Raw genomic sequence first — 15,947 nt, 5'->3', positions numbered from 1 at the left:
TGACACTTATGTTGCTAAACTGTTCTAACATGAGTATTATTAAAAATTTGTCCCCTTTCCTCAAAAAAAAATTCTCGAATTAATTCCATAGATCTATGCAAAATAAATGTAACAAGACCTTGTGAAAATATTTGGAAAAATTTATTAAAAATTAAAACACTACTTCATGCAATTTTCAGTTGTTTCATTGTGGCAGTCACTGTGTCAATATTCGATTTTCCCGAAATATTTTTATAAAGAAAAGAAGTCGTCAAAGCTGAATTTTGACAAATAAAAAAAGTCGTCAAGGTTGAATTTTGATAAACAAAAAAAGTCGTCAAGGTTGAATTTTAATAAACAAAAAAAGTCGTCAAGGTTGAATTTTGATAAATAAAAAAAGAACCATCAAAGTTGAATAAAAGAAACGTAACAGAAAGGTGTGGTACATATTGGGAGCATTTTCCCCCGATATATCGTTCAGAGAAAGAAGTTGCCGGTTAATGTTCGATTTTTATCAGTGTCGAGACTTTGACCTAATCCCGGACCGGATGGACCAACGGTGACATCACCGTTCAAACATGGGCGAGGAGAAGCAAACAAGAGCGATCTAATCGCGTGCGTCACTTATCAGCTGCGAGGCTGAAAGAGAAGTTATTGACGATGCAGCATCACTATACCGATTCCGGGACTTTCCTGTGGGAACAGCTTATCAACCACGGGAACGTCCGCGTCGGTCACGAGAACACGCGGTTGCCATCGACAGGTTTCCGTCCCGGAAATCGTGGTCGATGTTCTCCGTCTCGCTTGCTCTTTTGAGTCGTCTCTCGATTCGGTTGTAACAAGAGGAAATCGATCGGTCTAGGAAGTGGAAGGAATCGGTTGTAGGAAGTGGAAGAATAATTATTTGGTTATTGTTAATACTTTGTGGTGTAAGATTTTTAGGTTGAGAGGAATGTGGGTTTGTTGTGTTGATGATGGTGGAGGGGAAGGATTGTTGTTGGGGAATTTGGGGATTTTGGAAGTTGGGGATTTGGGGATTTGGGGATTTAGGGATTTGAAGGTCATAGAATTAGGGACTTTGAGAATTTGGAAATTTGAGAGTTTAGGTGTTAGAGAATTTGGGGATTTGGGAATTTGGGGGTTATGGAATTCGGGAAATTAGAATTTAGAAATTTGAGAATTTGGGAATTTAGAAGTTGGGGATGTGGAATTTGGAAACTTAGGAGTTGGAAAATGTGAAATTTGGAAATTTAGACATTGGGGAACGTGGAAGTTGGGAATGTGGAATTTGGGAATTTAGGAAATTGGGAAATGTGGAATTTGGAAAATGTGAAATTTGGAAATTTAGAAATTGGGGAACGTGGAAGTTGGGAATATGGAATTTGAGAATTTAGGAAATTGGGAAATGTGAAATTTGAAAGTTTGGAAATTGGGGAGCATGGAATTTGAGAATGTGGAATTTGGAAATTTAGGAATTGGGAAATGTGAAATTTGGAAATTTAGAAATTGGGGATCGTGGAACTTGGGAATGTGGAATTTAGGAAATTGGGAAATTAACAGTGAAAATTTGGGAATTTAGAAATTTGTAAATTTGTGCATTTGAAGAAATGTTTCGCTAAAAATTAAATATTTCCCATACTTAGAATTTATAACATCCCTCAATAATTACCATCACCGAATGCTTATGACACTATAGAAACTTCGTGGCAGGTCCTCTTATTCACTCAACCAGAAACAGTATGGAAAATTTCTAGGAAAATGGCTAACCGTAATAATAGGGCAATTTCTATAGAAGAAACCTTCGGATGTTCATGGCTAAGCCATTAAGGGTATCTCGTCTGTAATCGCGACCCTCTAAGCAGTAAACGATGACTTTCGTTCGCTAATCTCGAAGCGTTTCTTAAACGAAGGCAATTAGTATCGTACTATTGTGTTGGCTAACAAATATTGTTATTATGAAATAACATGTCTGTGTATGACACAGATGATATTGAATAATTCAATTGCAAATCTTGTGAATGTAAGACAAATTTTATTATATAATGTATTGATTATTTTTGAAGCGTAAAAGGGGTAATACGTAATAGGTCGAGTTCTATTAAAACATCAATATTTTCAGAAATAACATTCTATGAAAATATAAAAAAATTTTCAACAGAACATCGTAATTATCATAATCGCGATTGTTTGATTTGCCTATCTGTTGTGTGTTTTGGCTTAATTAGCTTGCCTCGCAAACAACGATACACGAGGTGCCACTAAATTTTGTTTCTTAAAATCGTAGAGGAATCTTATTTGCCATCTTGCATTCATCTTACGGAAATTAATGATCGAACAAAATTCTCAAAATTTATAAACAAGAATTCAAAACAATAAAGACTCAAAATTAACGAAGCAGTGTTGAAACGTTAGGGGATGAAGATGAGGACAAGGTTTCTTAAAATTATGTAGAAACCTTGTGTATTATCTTGCATTCGTCTTACTGAAACCAACAATCGAACAAAATCTTCAAAATTCCCGAACAATAAAAATTGAGAACAATAAAGACTCAGACGTATAAGAATAAGGGAGACGCAGTGTCGAGACGTTAGGGGATGAAGATGGTGCCGAGGTGTCGTCAACATCGTCCGTAAGACGTCATTAGCTGCAGGGAGATGACCCCTGGGTCTCGAGAACCTTCATTTATGGCATACTAATAACGCGATTGCAGATTGAAGGAGCTTTTCACTGACTTATTCAACTGGAGTCGTTGGCCAGAAACTTGTTAATCCCTTTTATTACGGTATCCATTTTACACCGCTGCAACCCCTGAAACAGGGAAATACCGAGGCTTTCCAGATTCTTCTCTTTCACCTTTGGTGACATTGTGAACATGTACTTTCTCATCACTTTTGAGAACATTTTTAACAATTTATGAATTTTCTTTTCAAAATATATTCTTTCTGTTATTTCTTTTTTTAAAGAATGTTTAAAAATTTATGGGTGATTGTAATTATTTTTTGTCAGGTATTTAGGTTAACATAAAAGGTGTGCAGATTAATATAAAACATAACATGTGTAGATTAATATGAAACATCATATGTACAGATTAATATAAAACATAACATGTGCAGTTTAATATAAAACATAACATGTGCAATTTAATATAGAACATAACATATGCAGATTAATATAAAACATAACATGTACAAATTAATATAAAAAGTTAACGTCTGTCACATTTTACAAAATCTTTCTCCTCTTCTTTCTTCTCAAAACAAAATATTCATACTTCTTCTTGTGTCATACTTTTTGAACCTGTTTAAAAATTTACAAATGAAGGTAATCATTTCCTTGTACCATACAATATAACAATTTATCATAAAAGTATATAAATTAATGTAAAAGTTTAACAGTGCTTTTGAACACAGTTCCCAATGATTTAGCAAGTTGGTCCACAAGTTTGAAGCAAACCTAAATTTTGCAAATATTATGGGAAGATCTCGTCCTCTCGATAAGAGTTATTTGTTTCCAAAGCATTATCACTCGTTTCGTCCTCTTCATTTTTGCAAATACGATTCAAAAGCATTTGCTCAACGAGAAGTGGTAATCTGTGATTTTACTGCTTTTGTAAACATTGAATTCGTGTGATGTTTGTTCTTTTCGGAGATGCTATAAAATCTTATTATCAGATTTTAGAAAGAAAATTTTTCTTCCTAAATTTGAGATTGGATTTCAATATTTAAGATTGGAAATTAACTTTTCTAAGAAATTAATTGAGATAACAAATTTTCAAGTCGAAGAGGGAAAATTTGAATACGTTGAAGCTCTAATTTTTCGAGAATCTTACAGAACGTTGCATACGAGTCCCCGAAGTGGGTCAGGTATAGAAACAGGTATGAGCCCGTAATTCCCCGTCGAAGCCAATCCACGTTCAACGCGTTAATTACACAGACGTCACCAATTTTCCGAATAACCAACCCGTAATTCTGCTCCTTTGTATTTTACTTTCTCACCCAACCGTCTTTAAATCCTTTTGTTTCTTCGTTTTTATTAAGCACATTGTTCCTCTCAAACTGTACGGATTTACTGGACACGTTTGCACTTGCGTTAATTTTATTTTGTTAACGGTACTAAATATAGACTAATGTTGTCATGTTATTGTTCGCTTTGTTATAAAATATTTCTTTTTTTTTATATTTAAATTTGTTTAACAACTGATATCATGACAATGACCATTTAACCATGTCATTGACACATGACAATATGTTTCACATATGAATTTTTCAGTGAAACATACTGCATCTTATTTTGAAATACTCAACCTGATTTTGAGTATGAATTGTTACATTCAATAATTATGTAAAAGTAAACAAGTCGTTTGTTTTTTGGGACACCCTATAATTTGCCCACCTATTATATATTATATTATAACGATTTTAAAGTTTGTATTTTACTGTAAAAAAATTGTGAAGTCTGATATAGAAAGTGATTTCGAACAGTGACTTCAAAATTTCAAAATAACATAAGCTCAACCTCAAAGAATTATTAATTTCAATTTCAACAACAAGATAATAGCCATTAATAATAATAGAATATTTCAATAAAATAGTCCATCAACATACTTATATTTGATCCTCAAGTTCTTTAAGAAGAAATAATGTCTGGTTTTGAAAGTCGTTGACGCAAAAGACCCTCTGACTTTCAGGTAGAAAAGGAAACGGTTAAAAGTCAAATACAATCCTGATTTTTTCATCACGAGATGCAATTTGACTTCCGCCAGGTCCAAGCGCGAGATATAAATGACGAGGGTTGCTCTACCCTTTCCACCCCTTTCTTCTTCTTTCCGGCTCCAGGTCACGATGGACCATCTGGACATCGCGGTCAATCTCTTTACCCAACGTTTTTGTATTTCGTGTTACGTGTCGAAATTGAAGGGATGAATTCTAATGAACGATAAAGGGATAGAGGTAACGTCGAGAATAGTGACTCTTACAAAAAATTTTTTAATTTATAGGTGCTCGAGTTTCAGCCTTTTATATTTCTCAATCATTAGATTTTATGAATTGTCAAACTCCAGGTCTCAATTTTTCAAAGTTCCAAATTTGCAAATTCTAAATTCTTCAATTCCCAAATTGCCAAATCTCAATTTTTCCAACCCCCAAATTTTAAATATCAAAATTTCAACTCTCTAATTTCCAGATCTCCCAAATTTCCACTCTGTCAAATATTCCATCTCTCAAATTTCCACTCCCTCAAATATTCCATCTCTCCAGTTTCCAGATCCCCCAAATTTTTACTCCCTCAAATATTCCATCTCTCCAATTTCCAGATCCCCCAAATTTCCACTCCCTCAAATATTTCATCTCTCCAATTTCCAGATCCCCCAAATTTCCACTCTCTCAAATTTCCACTCCCTCAAATATTCCATCTCTCCAATTTCCAGATCCCCCAAATTTCCACTCCCTCAAATATTCCATCTCTCCAGTTTCCAGATCCCCCAAATTTCCACTCCCTCAAGTATTCCATCTCTCCAATTTCCAGATCCCTCAAATTTCCACTCCCTCAAATATTTCATCTCTCCAATTTCCAGATCCCCCAAATTTCCACTCCCTCAAATATTCCATCTCTCCAATTTCCAGATCCCCCAAATTTCCAAATTCCAAATTTCCAACTCCCCAATTTCCAACACTCGAATTTCCAACTCCCCAATTTCCACTCTCCCAAATTTTCCACCTCCCCAATTCCTGAATTCCCCAAATTTCCAAATCTCAAACTTCCAACTCCCCAAGTTTCCACTCTCCCAAATTTCCCATCTCCCAATTTTGCCAAATCCCAAACTTCCAATTCCCCAAACTTCTCAACCCCCAATTTCCAAATCTTTCAAATTTCCCATATTCCCACTTTCCCGCTACAAAATACACTACCACCAAAACTAAAATCAGAAACGTTACAAGAAACGTTTACAGTAGCAGATCGCAAGTACCTGGCACAAGAAAGAATGACAAAAGGTTAAATCGCACAACATCGTTTCAGGTAAGCGATATTAACATACGGTCAGCCTGGACACCTTTCGCTAAACGTTACAGGGTAGATTCTCGTTGTTTCGTGGAATGGTCCTAATGTCTCGGGGTTACAATAATAGCCAGAGTTAACTATTGTCCTGCATTATTTTATTGGGTCGTAAGATGCAGCTGTATGACCAACAGACTTTGAAGATTTCTTCGTACGTTTTGTTTGAACGCAGGTATACGATAAAGGGACGCTACGGTGGCTTGAAAGTGGTTGACGAAAGGGGGTGGTTCGTTTCAGTTTTAACAATTAACCTGTACTGAAAATTTACCTGTTAAATTTCTGATAATTTTAGTCACACTTTTCGTATCAGTGTCATGTATTATTGTTTCATTAGTGTGGTCGTATAATTTAATTTCTATAATGTTTTATGACTTTTGTAATGTTTTCTAGCTGAGGCAATAAAATAATGTGCTGGTGAGTCGATAGGAAGTCTTTCGAATTTGTAGTGGAACGTCTCCCAAATTTTCCATCTCCTCAATTTCCACTCCCCAAAATTTTACATCTCTCCAATTTTCACTCATTTAAATTTTCCATCTTCCCAATTTCCACTTCCTCGAATTTTCCATCTCTCCAATTTCCACTCCCTCAAATTTTCCATCTCTCCAATTTCCACGCCCTCAAATTTTCCATCTCTCCAATTTCCAGTTCCTCAAATTTTCCATCTCTCCAATTTCCACTCTCTCAAATTTTCCATCTCTCCAATTTCCACTCCCTCAAATTTTCCATCTCTCCAATTTCCAGTTCCTCAAATTTTCCATCTCTCCAATTTCCAACTCTCAAATTTTTCATTTCTCCAATTTTCACTCCTTCAAATTTTCCATCTTCCTAATTTCCAACTCTCAAATTTTCCATCTCTCCAATTTCCACTCCCTCAAATTTTCCATCTCTCCAATTTCCACTCCCTCAAATTTTCCATCTCTCCAATTTCCACTCCCTCAAATTTTCCATCTTCCCAATTTCCACTTCCTCAAATTTTCCATCTCCCCAATTTCCACTCCCTCAAATTTTCCATGTCTCCAATTTCCACTCCCTCAAATTTTCCATCTCCCCAATTTCCACGCCCTCAAATTTTCCATCTCTCCAATTTCCAACTCTCAAATTTTCCATTTCTCCAATTTCCAACTCTCAAATTTTCCATCTCTCCAATTTCCACTCCCTCAAATTTTCCATCTCTTCAATTTCCGCGCCCTCAAATTTTCCATCTCTCCAATTTTCACTCCTTCAAATTTTCCATCTTCCCAATTTCCAACTCTCAAATTTTCCATCTCTCCAATTTCCACTCCCTCAAATTTTCCATCTCTCCAATTTCCACTCCCTCAAATTTTCCATCTCTCCAATTTCCACTCCCTTAAATTTTCCATCTCTCCAATTTCCACTCCCTCAAATTTTCCATCTCTCCAATTTCCACTCCCTCAAATTTTCCATCTCTCCAATTTCCACTCCCTCAAATTTTCCATCTTCCCAATTTCCAACTCTCAAATTACCGCTCCCCCAAATCTTCCATCTCCCCAATTCTCAACTCCGCAATTTCTACATCCCCCAAATTTTGAAATCCCAAATTTCCAACTCCCCATTTCCTAATTCCCCAATTTCTACATCCTTCAAATTTCCAAATCCCCCAAACTTCCACTCCATCAAATTTCACATCATTCCCATCAAATCCTCACATGCATTAAACTGTAAGATCCAGGTAAGAAATTCAAGTATCAAATCACTCGAAACAACTCGTGATATCGCTGTCAGTATCAGTTACCAACCCCAAGTTCAAGTATTCCCTCGAATTTCGCCACATGTTGTAATAACAGCAATAATATTGAAGCGGTAGCATAGGGCCCCGTGCCTGGGCCGCAGTTGAACCACCGTCAACACCCCTTTTATTGGCGGCAATAATTGTTCCCTCGAATTTATTACCTATCGATTGTACCGGTGTTTCTCGTGGACAAGGCGGCGGACATTATTACCAAAATTACCAACTGATCCCTTTCCTATTCAACTCGTTGTGTTTAAATTCGTACGAGCAAACTATTCGGTAAACTCTTTTGAAATAGTGACAGCGTGTGTCCGTTGGAGGTGCTTGTCTTACCTGCAATAAAACAGAATAGCAGAACAGTGCTCTTTGTGTTGAAAGGACATTTTATATTTTGATGTTTAACGTTGATAATTGGATTTCCCGTGAACCGGTGTTATATATATAATGCAGTATGATTGTAGTTATAAATGTTTATACAGTTTTATTTTGCTGGAAGATATTGGTGTTCTTCGAATGAAAATTTGTGATTGAAATAGTAATTGTTCAATGATTAAAATGTTGATTATTTAGTTATCAAAATGCTAATAATTTTATAATCAAAATAATTAAAATTATTATTTTAGTAGATTCATTAATTAAAATAATGATCAGAATGTTAATTATTCAGTGATGAAAAAATAATCCTGTGAAAAGATGATGAAAATCGTCCAATAAAAGAAATGTTGATCCAATAATCAAAATATAAATAATTCAATAATAAAAAAAATTAATGATGTTAACAATCCAATAATCAATTCAATGAACAAAGTAAAAATAATACAATAATCAAGATACTAATAATTCACTGATTAAATAATAAAAAATAATAATGATCCAACAAAGAAAATGTTGATAATGCAATCATGAAAATGTTAACAATCTAATAATAAAAAAAATTAATGTTAACAATCCAATAATCAATTCAATGAACAAACTAAAAATAATCCAACAATCAAAATGCTAATAATTCACTGATTAAATAATAAAAATAATAATAATCCAACAAAGAAAATATCAATAATACAATCATCAAAATATTAACAATCCAATAATCAAAAAGTGCCTCAATAAACAAACCACAAATCCAACGATCAAAATGCAGGTAATTCAACAATACAAACAACAGCAATGATCAAAATGCTAATAACAAAAATGTCAGCGACAAACAAAATGTTAATGACATAATGATCAAAATGCCAAGAGAAACTAATGATCTTTTGCCACCGGTTTCATACGTATTCATTATTATTCTAGCCGAGGTGACGCAAAAGCACGAGCAAGTACATTATCTAACGAAACTTTAATGCTCGGTCATCCATCCAATGACGGTGACCTTGCACCTTATCGACACGAGCTATCGTCGCAATTTTCGCGATTCGAGGCTAGTGCAGGCTCCGCTATTTTCCACGAAAGGAAGTCTCTTTTTCCTTTTTCAACTTCGACCAATCGATGCTACTTGTAATGGCTTCGTAATTGGAGGATAAATACGTGGTTATACAGAGAAATTATCAGGGTAAAAAATTTTCAATTGTCATATAGTGAGTTAGAGATATTCTATACATTACTATTCTATTGTTCCACTGTTCGACTTATTCTAAATAAAAAATGAGTATAAGCGTTTTAGGTTGACAGATATGTGTGTTTGTTGTGTTGATGATGGTAGAGGGGAAGATTGTTGTTGGAGAATTTGAGAATTTTGAAAGTTGGGGAATTGGGAGGTGAGACCTTTGGGAAGGTGGGGATTTAGGGAGGGGTAAGTTTGGGAATTTGGGAATTTGGAGGTTATAGAATTAGGGACTTTGAGAATTTGGAGGTTATGGAATTCAGGAAATTAAAATTTAGAAATTTGAGAATTTGGGAATTTTAGAATTTGGGGATTTGACAATTTGGGAACTTAGGAGTTGGGGATGTGGAATTTGGAAATTTAGGAGTTGGGAAATGTGGAATTTGGAAATTTAGGAATTGGAAAATATAAAATTGGAGAATGTGGAATTTGGAAATTTAGGAATTGGAGAATGTGAAATTGGCGAATGTGGAATTTGGAAATTTAGGAATTGGAAAATGTGAAATTGGGGAATGTGGAATTTGGAAATTTAGGAATTGGAGAATGTGAAATTGGCGAATGTGGAATTTGGAAATTTAGGAATTGAAGAATGTGGAATTTGAAAATTTAGAAATTAAAGAATGTGGAAGTTGGGAATGTGAAATTTGAAAATTTAGAAATTGGAAAACGTGGAAGTTGGGAATGTGAAATTTGGAAATTTAAAAATTGCGGAATGTGGAATTTGAGAATTTGAAAATAAAAAATGAGGAAACGCTAAAAATTTCAAATTGTCACATATCGAGGGGGTTACAAGGATTATTCTATACATTACTATTCTATTATTCCAATACTCGTTGTTCCATTATTATCCTAAATAAAAAATAAAAAAATCACAATGGAAGTGTTGAAATCATTTTGGTACATTTCGATCCAGTAAAACGTTTGTAATGTTACGGTAGCATTAACCCCCGTTTACGTAATTCCCGTTGCATCGAATGCACCGTTCCACGGGATCGAAAGAGGGAAAATATCGGGTCCGGAGAATCCCGGCTATCCTCCCGTCCGTACTAGGCGGGTGTGTTCGCGCGCGCCTGCGATCACGTATACATACGGAACCGAACGTATCCGAAGTTGCACGAGTCGCGATGCTACACCACGTTGGCATAGGTACAGATTACGCGGGGGTGGGGATAGATAGAGCGGAGAGAAAGAGAAAGGCCGTCGCCAAAGAGCGGAGGGAGGGGTTGATAGTCGCGTGGGAGGGGCGGCAACAGCAGGAGCCGAGGAGAACGATCACAATCGGAAACGGAGAACACCGAATGCAACAAGGATGACGAGAGAATGATTTAGAGTAGGGGCAGACATACTGAAAGGAGGGGGGGTACAGTATGTCCGGTTTTACCGTCTAATCATTATTTTATTTATTTTATCGTTAACACGTCCGATAGGGATTATTGAATTCCTTCCTGAATTATCAATTTCTTTTGTAATTAGATAATCGGGTTTACTCCGGTTTTTATAAATTTGCTTATCTTTTATTTTGGATGCTAGGGTTTATCATTTTTGGGAAAGCAAATATTTACACCCTGTGCAGGTTTCATCTATAGGTATACGATAGGTGTTGCACATATATTATAGAGATTTGTTAGTAGTAAATTATGTAACACTCATCTAATTATTTTTTACGATCATTTGTCTAATTGTTCGTGTAATTATCTAATCAGACAGTTTGGATGATTTCCAAAATCAAAAAGATTTTATCATTTCTATTGAAACAGTATGTACAGGGTGATTAATCAATATGTATATTATATTATACTCACATTGTCTCACCTTTTATACATTTATTTATCCAGTCATTTTAGATGATTTTCAAGATCAAAAGAATTTTATCATTTTCATTAAAAAAGCATATACAGTGTGGCCAAATAAAACACATATGTGTCGTCCTCACTTTATATGTCAACATCAAATTATTCATGTCATTGTTTATCTAATATTTACATAATTCTCCAACCAATTATTTATATCATTCTTTATCTGATTATTCGTTCAATTGTTCATCTAATTGTCTCCTTAATTGTTCACCTAATTATCATTATACATTTTGAATAATGTTCACAAGTAAAACTGATGTACTATTTTTATAAGAGCATGTGGTTAAAATGTATACAAACTCTACATAGTTTGAATGTTAATATCTAACTATCTATGTAATTGTCTTATGATTCATATAATTCTTCCTCTAATTATTTGTGTCATTAAATGTACTCGTTTTTGGTGCCTGAAATTTTCGACATTCTTTATAATTTATGATGATGAATCATAAGTGTGAGATTAAAACTTTTACTGCTAAATATTTATAGTGACTATGAAACACACTTTTGAATTTTCAAATTATTTATTTAATTGAGGTACCTTGAACTTTTGGGTGACGTTTGTAAAACATTTACTGACAGAAAAACGTAGAGGGTGGACGTACTTTTATGTGGACGTACACGTTCAATAGTATTAAATTTACTGTTAATGAGATTCGATTTTAGACAAATATTGTAACATTATTATATAACATTATAATCGATTATATAATTACAATTGATATTTCCTAAACCTTATACCCAAAAAATTTGACTTATACCCAACAAATTTCCCTCGTGCACCCCCAGTGCACCCTTCACATCGCGAAACAGAGAAAATTCAGTTCCACAATCTAAACATAAAAATTCCTATTACAAACGCTCGCAATCAGTTCTCGCTATAAACATATCCGGCTTAATCGTCATGGCGTCGAGGACCAAAAGAAGAAAATCTCTCCTAGACATTTAGCACGTTATGATCCACGGCGAAACCTGGCACACGGTGTATACTCCGGTGTAGAGACCACGTAGGAGCCCGATATGCAGCCAAGGCGGGAGAAGCGTCTAGGTGGGGATGACCGCAAGAGACTCAGCGAGAGCAAAAGAGGACAGCGAAACGGGGCTTAACAGTTGATAAAGCGAGATGGTACGAAGGGAGAGCCGTGGTACCCGGAGGAGATCCACGGGAGTACGCTCGCGCGAGCGTCACGGCAGTGGCAGAAGGGTGTAGAACAGGAAAAGGGGAAGAGGAAGCGGAGAAGAAGCGGTTGAAGGGTTTGCCGGTAGTGGGAGCAGCCACGCACCGTAGACCTCTCCAGAGAGCAGAGAGGGAGGGATGAGGACAGGTAGGAGGGATGATGAGGCTCGGGCGCAGGCTGGAGAGAAGTTGTCAGAAGCACCGTGTCACTTGTCCGTGGTGAGTCGGCCCGTTGTGACCTCTCTTGCTGGACCTTGCTTGCCGCGTTGTATTTTCCCCACCCTGTCGTCCTTTTCCCTCTCACGGGACACCGACGACCCCTTCGAGTTTTCGTCGCCTCCTTTTTTACTCGTCCGTGGTCCTTCGTCGAGCGAACACGCGTTTCGTGATCAAGTGCTGCGACGTGGTGATGGTGAGACAAGTGTAGAGCCACGGAGGCTGACTCGGAGGACTTGGCCTCTGGCTCTGAAACGACTGTTGTTACGGCTGTGTGACGTTTCGAGAGAGATTCACCGGTTCGCGAGTGACCCCATGACCCACCGTGATCAGTGCGATATCTATGGATGTTAAGTGCCCGGACCACGTAACTCCCTGCTCTATGAGTGTACGACGCTGACGAGGGAAGCATGGATTGCTCCACGAAAGGTACGTCTCTTCGAGAACTACTGCTACATGGCGCTGGGTGGTAGCTTCTGGATTTAAAGATGGGCGTGCTGGAGAACTCTGCTCGATTTAACCCTTCCATCGTTACATTTTCATATTACACCTTCAATTTTCAAATCAACTTGATAACCTTGAATCTTCAAATTCATTTACAAATTTAAAAATCATAAGCTCATATTGTTACTGCAGTTTCTCATTTGCATACGAGCACATAGTCCATCAAGGGTTGCAACCCTGTTGGAAAGGTACATCGAGTTAGATAATATTTGAGTATCTTCCCTCTTCCTCGTCCGTTAGACGCAAAAACAGATGAGAGTCAAAGAAAAAATTTTTGGATGTTTCTTTCGGTTGTTTTTAACGAGACACATTGTTTCGGAGTCTCCGCTGATGATGGCTAAGGTCGATTTATCCGAGGCCTGGGAATATTTGGGCACAGACAACGGGATACTCTGAAACGACCGAAATTCGATGGCTAATGAGTCGAGAGTTTGAACGAATCAGCAGAGCTGATTATTATCGTACGAGGCTCCGTTGTCTCGCGCGTCTTTCGATTAGCACACAAAATATCGATGCCTATCGGTATCTCCATTAACCTAGCGTAATGGGATTTCAAGACCGCGTTCTTCAGTGAAATATTTCTACGATGTTGGATTTTCGATTTGTTTTCGATACATCAATGTTTGTCTGGCGTTTGAGAATTTCCTCTTAGATAAATTCAAGATTTTTAAAAGGATCTCGGGAGTCCTTGTAGCTGATAACGTGAGCTGGAAACGAGAAAACCACAAATCCCTGAATCATCGCGATATCGTGCTCTCAAGATCTAATTACTGCAAATTTTATTTAATATTGCTGAATAGGATGTTCGGAATACGAATACTCGAAAAATTGCGGCATCCGCGAAATACTGAGTCATCGAGATGACTCTTCAAACAGATAACTCTCCTCTTCCAGTTACCTACTCCAATTTTTACGTCAAGATCGATACGAATTCGATAATGTCTCTGTACTCTTGATAGACAATTTAAAGACCCAGGTTTTTGTGTGCTAAAAGTTGTATATTTAGTTTGAAATTAGCATATAATCATTTTTTATCTGAAACGTATACGTTGAGCCATGATAAAATGGGTTGGTTATTAATTATATTGGAAATTCAGCTTTTAGCACAATTCTTTAGGTCATTCTGTATCATTAGAATAACTTGAACTTCTTAATTTTTATTTTCTTTGTTTCTTAATAATTTAAAGATGTTTTATATGAACATTGATTTAACGTCTCTACTTGTTCACTAAAATAGAATTATTTCAAAGATGCTGATACATTTAATCTTTAAAAACTAACTTATCTCACGTGATGCAGTCACCGCCATTTTGCAGCCACTCTTTTATTAAATATTAATTGGACCTTCAACTGTCTTCATTCTAAACTAAATAAGAAATATAAGTAATAGTTTAGCTATTAAATCTTTAAAAAAGGTTTCGAATCGTGAAAGGATTTCAACCCTGATAAACTGATGAAACGTTCAGAGTCCAACGATCGGTTCCAACATGGCGTCCAAAGACTAAAATTCGCCACGGAACGAAAGCTTACGAGATAACGAGATTACATATCGATTTTTTCCGTTGTCGTTCGATAGACGGAAACGGAGCTTATCCTACATGTCTCGTATCATCAGTTACGAGAAGCGAAGAAAAGGCGAGCCCGGAGATTCGAGGCTGACGTGTCCGAATTCTAATCTATCGACGTGGGTACATCGAGAAAAGAGACTCGACCGTTCAACTGTAGATAAGGACCTCTTCTCTTATCTGTAAAATTATCTTTCGAGGTGTTCTCGTAAAAAGGGCCTGAGGATCGTGGAAACTTTTAAAATGTACCTTTGTCGCATTTTTAACGTTGGTCCAGTTAACTGAACTTACAATAATTTTAAGGGTTGCAATTCATTCAGGGGTTGTGATTTTAATATTTATTTTTTTCACGTGAAAGGACTACTTTTTTATTTCGTCTCATCAGAAGATACAGTCTTTGCTAATTATTATTTTTGTGTGTTTTGTAATTATTATTTTTGAGTTAGAACTCTAACTAGGGGGTGGGTTTTACATTCTAGTATTCACAATTTATTTAAATTTGAAATAATTATTCATGAGTATGTCTTTCTATGTAAGCACTGTACTTGCCACAAGGTGTTTGGATTTCTGGTACGAGTTGGCACGTAGGTTGCTACCTAGGTGTTCTAAGTACCTAGGTATTTTGGGAAACTGCATGGTGCAGGTTTTGAAAGGATACCGAGGGTTTTCGATGGAGGGTAATAAGCTAGGAAAGCACGTTTTCATGGTGAAGGGTCGGTTAAAGGCGAATCAGGGCGTGGCGTGGAAAGCCAACCGCTCCCTTTTCTCGCCCCTTGACGATCTCACCCTCTGAACGAGACGTCCTAATTAACGCAGACCACCACAAAGATGTACATTTTACTCCCTATTCTTATTTTGAGCTCCCTAAATTCATCTTTAATTGCAACACATTAAGAACTAAACGTTTATGTTTAGACTATTGAGTGGGTGGATCAACGTGGATAACAACTTTATTTATTCTGTTACAAATATGTTTATTTTATGCTAGATTTAAATATTAGTATAAGCATTTAAATATTGGTATGAACAATTGAATATATGGACCCACTAGTTTAATTTTTTTCGATTAAAAGAAACTTTGATCAAGGGGGTTGATCATCATGTTTGATACTGAATAACAATTTTATTTATTTTGCTACAAATTTATTTATTTTATGCTAGATTTAACAAACAGATATTGGTATGAACAACTAGATATAAGGACTCAATACTTAAATTTTATTAAATTGAAAAAAACTTTGAT

At 36.2% G+C, this 15,947-nt stretch overlaps 1 protein-coding gene across 4 annotated transcripts in view; it reads left to right on the top strand.

Annotated features, from left to right (window-relative positions):
- LOC100881610 (uncharacterized) overlaps positions 1-15,947 on the top strand; it is a 76,441-nt gene that overhangs the window by 40,916 nt on the left and 19,578 nt on the right. For 2 of the 4 annotated variants that reach the window (XM_076531340.1, XM_012289236.2), the window contains exon 1: positions 12,378-13,064. The exons of 1 other annotated variant lie outside the window; for it this stretch is intronic. In XM_076531340.1, the coding sequence (XP_076387455.1) occupies positions 13,046-13,064 (19 nt within the window). In that variant the 5' untranslated portion in view covers positions 12,378-13,045. Of the gene's footprint in view, positions 1-12,375; positions 13,065-15,947 lie in introns of those variants that run through there. One more of the 4 variants, XM_012289238.2, reaches the window with a different exon arrangement.

Source organism: Megachile rotundata, chromosome 4 (genome assembly GCF_050947335.1).
Source record: "Megachile rotundata isolate GNS110a chromosome 4, iyMegRotu1, whole genome shotgun sequence".
Taxonomy (NCBI): Eukaryota; Metazoa; Arthropoda; class Insecta; order Hymenoptera; family Megachilidae; genus Megachile; species Megachile rotundata.
Note: the sequence above shows the minus strand (reverse complement) of the source record. Positions and strands in the feature narration are given on the sequence as shown.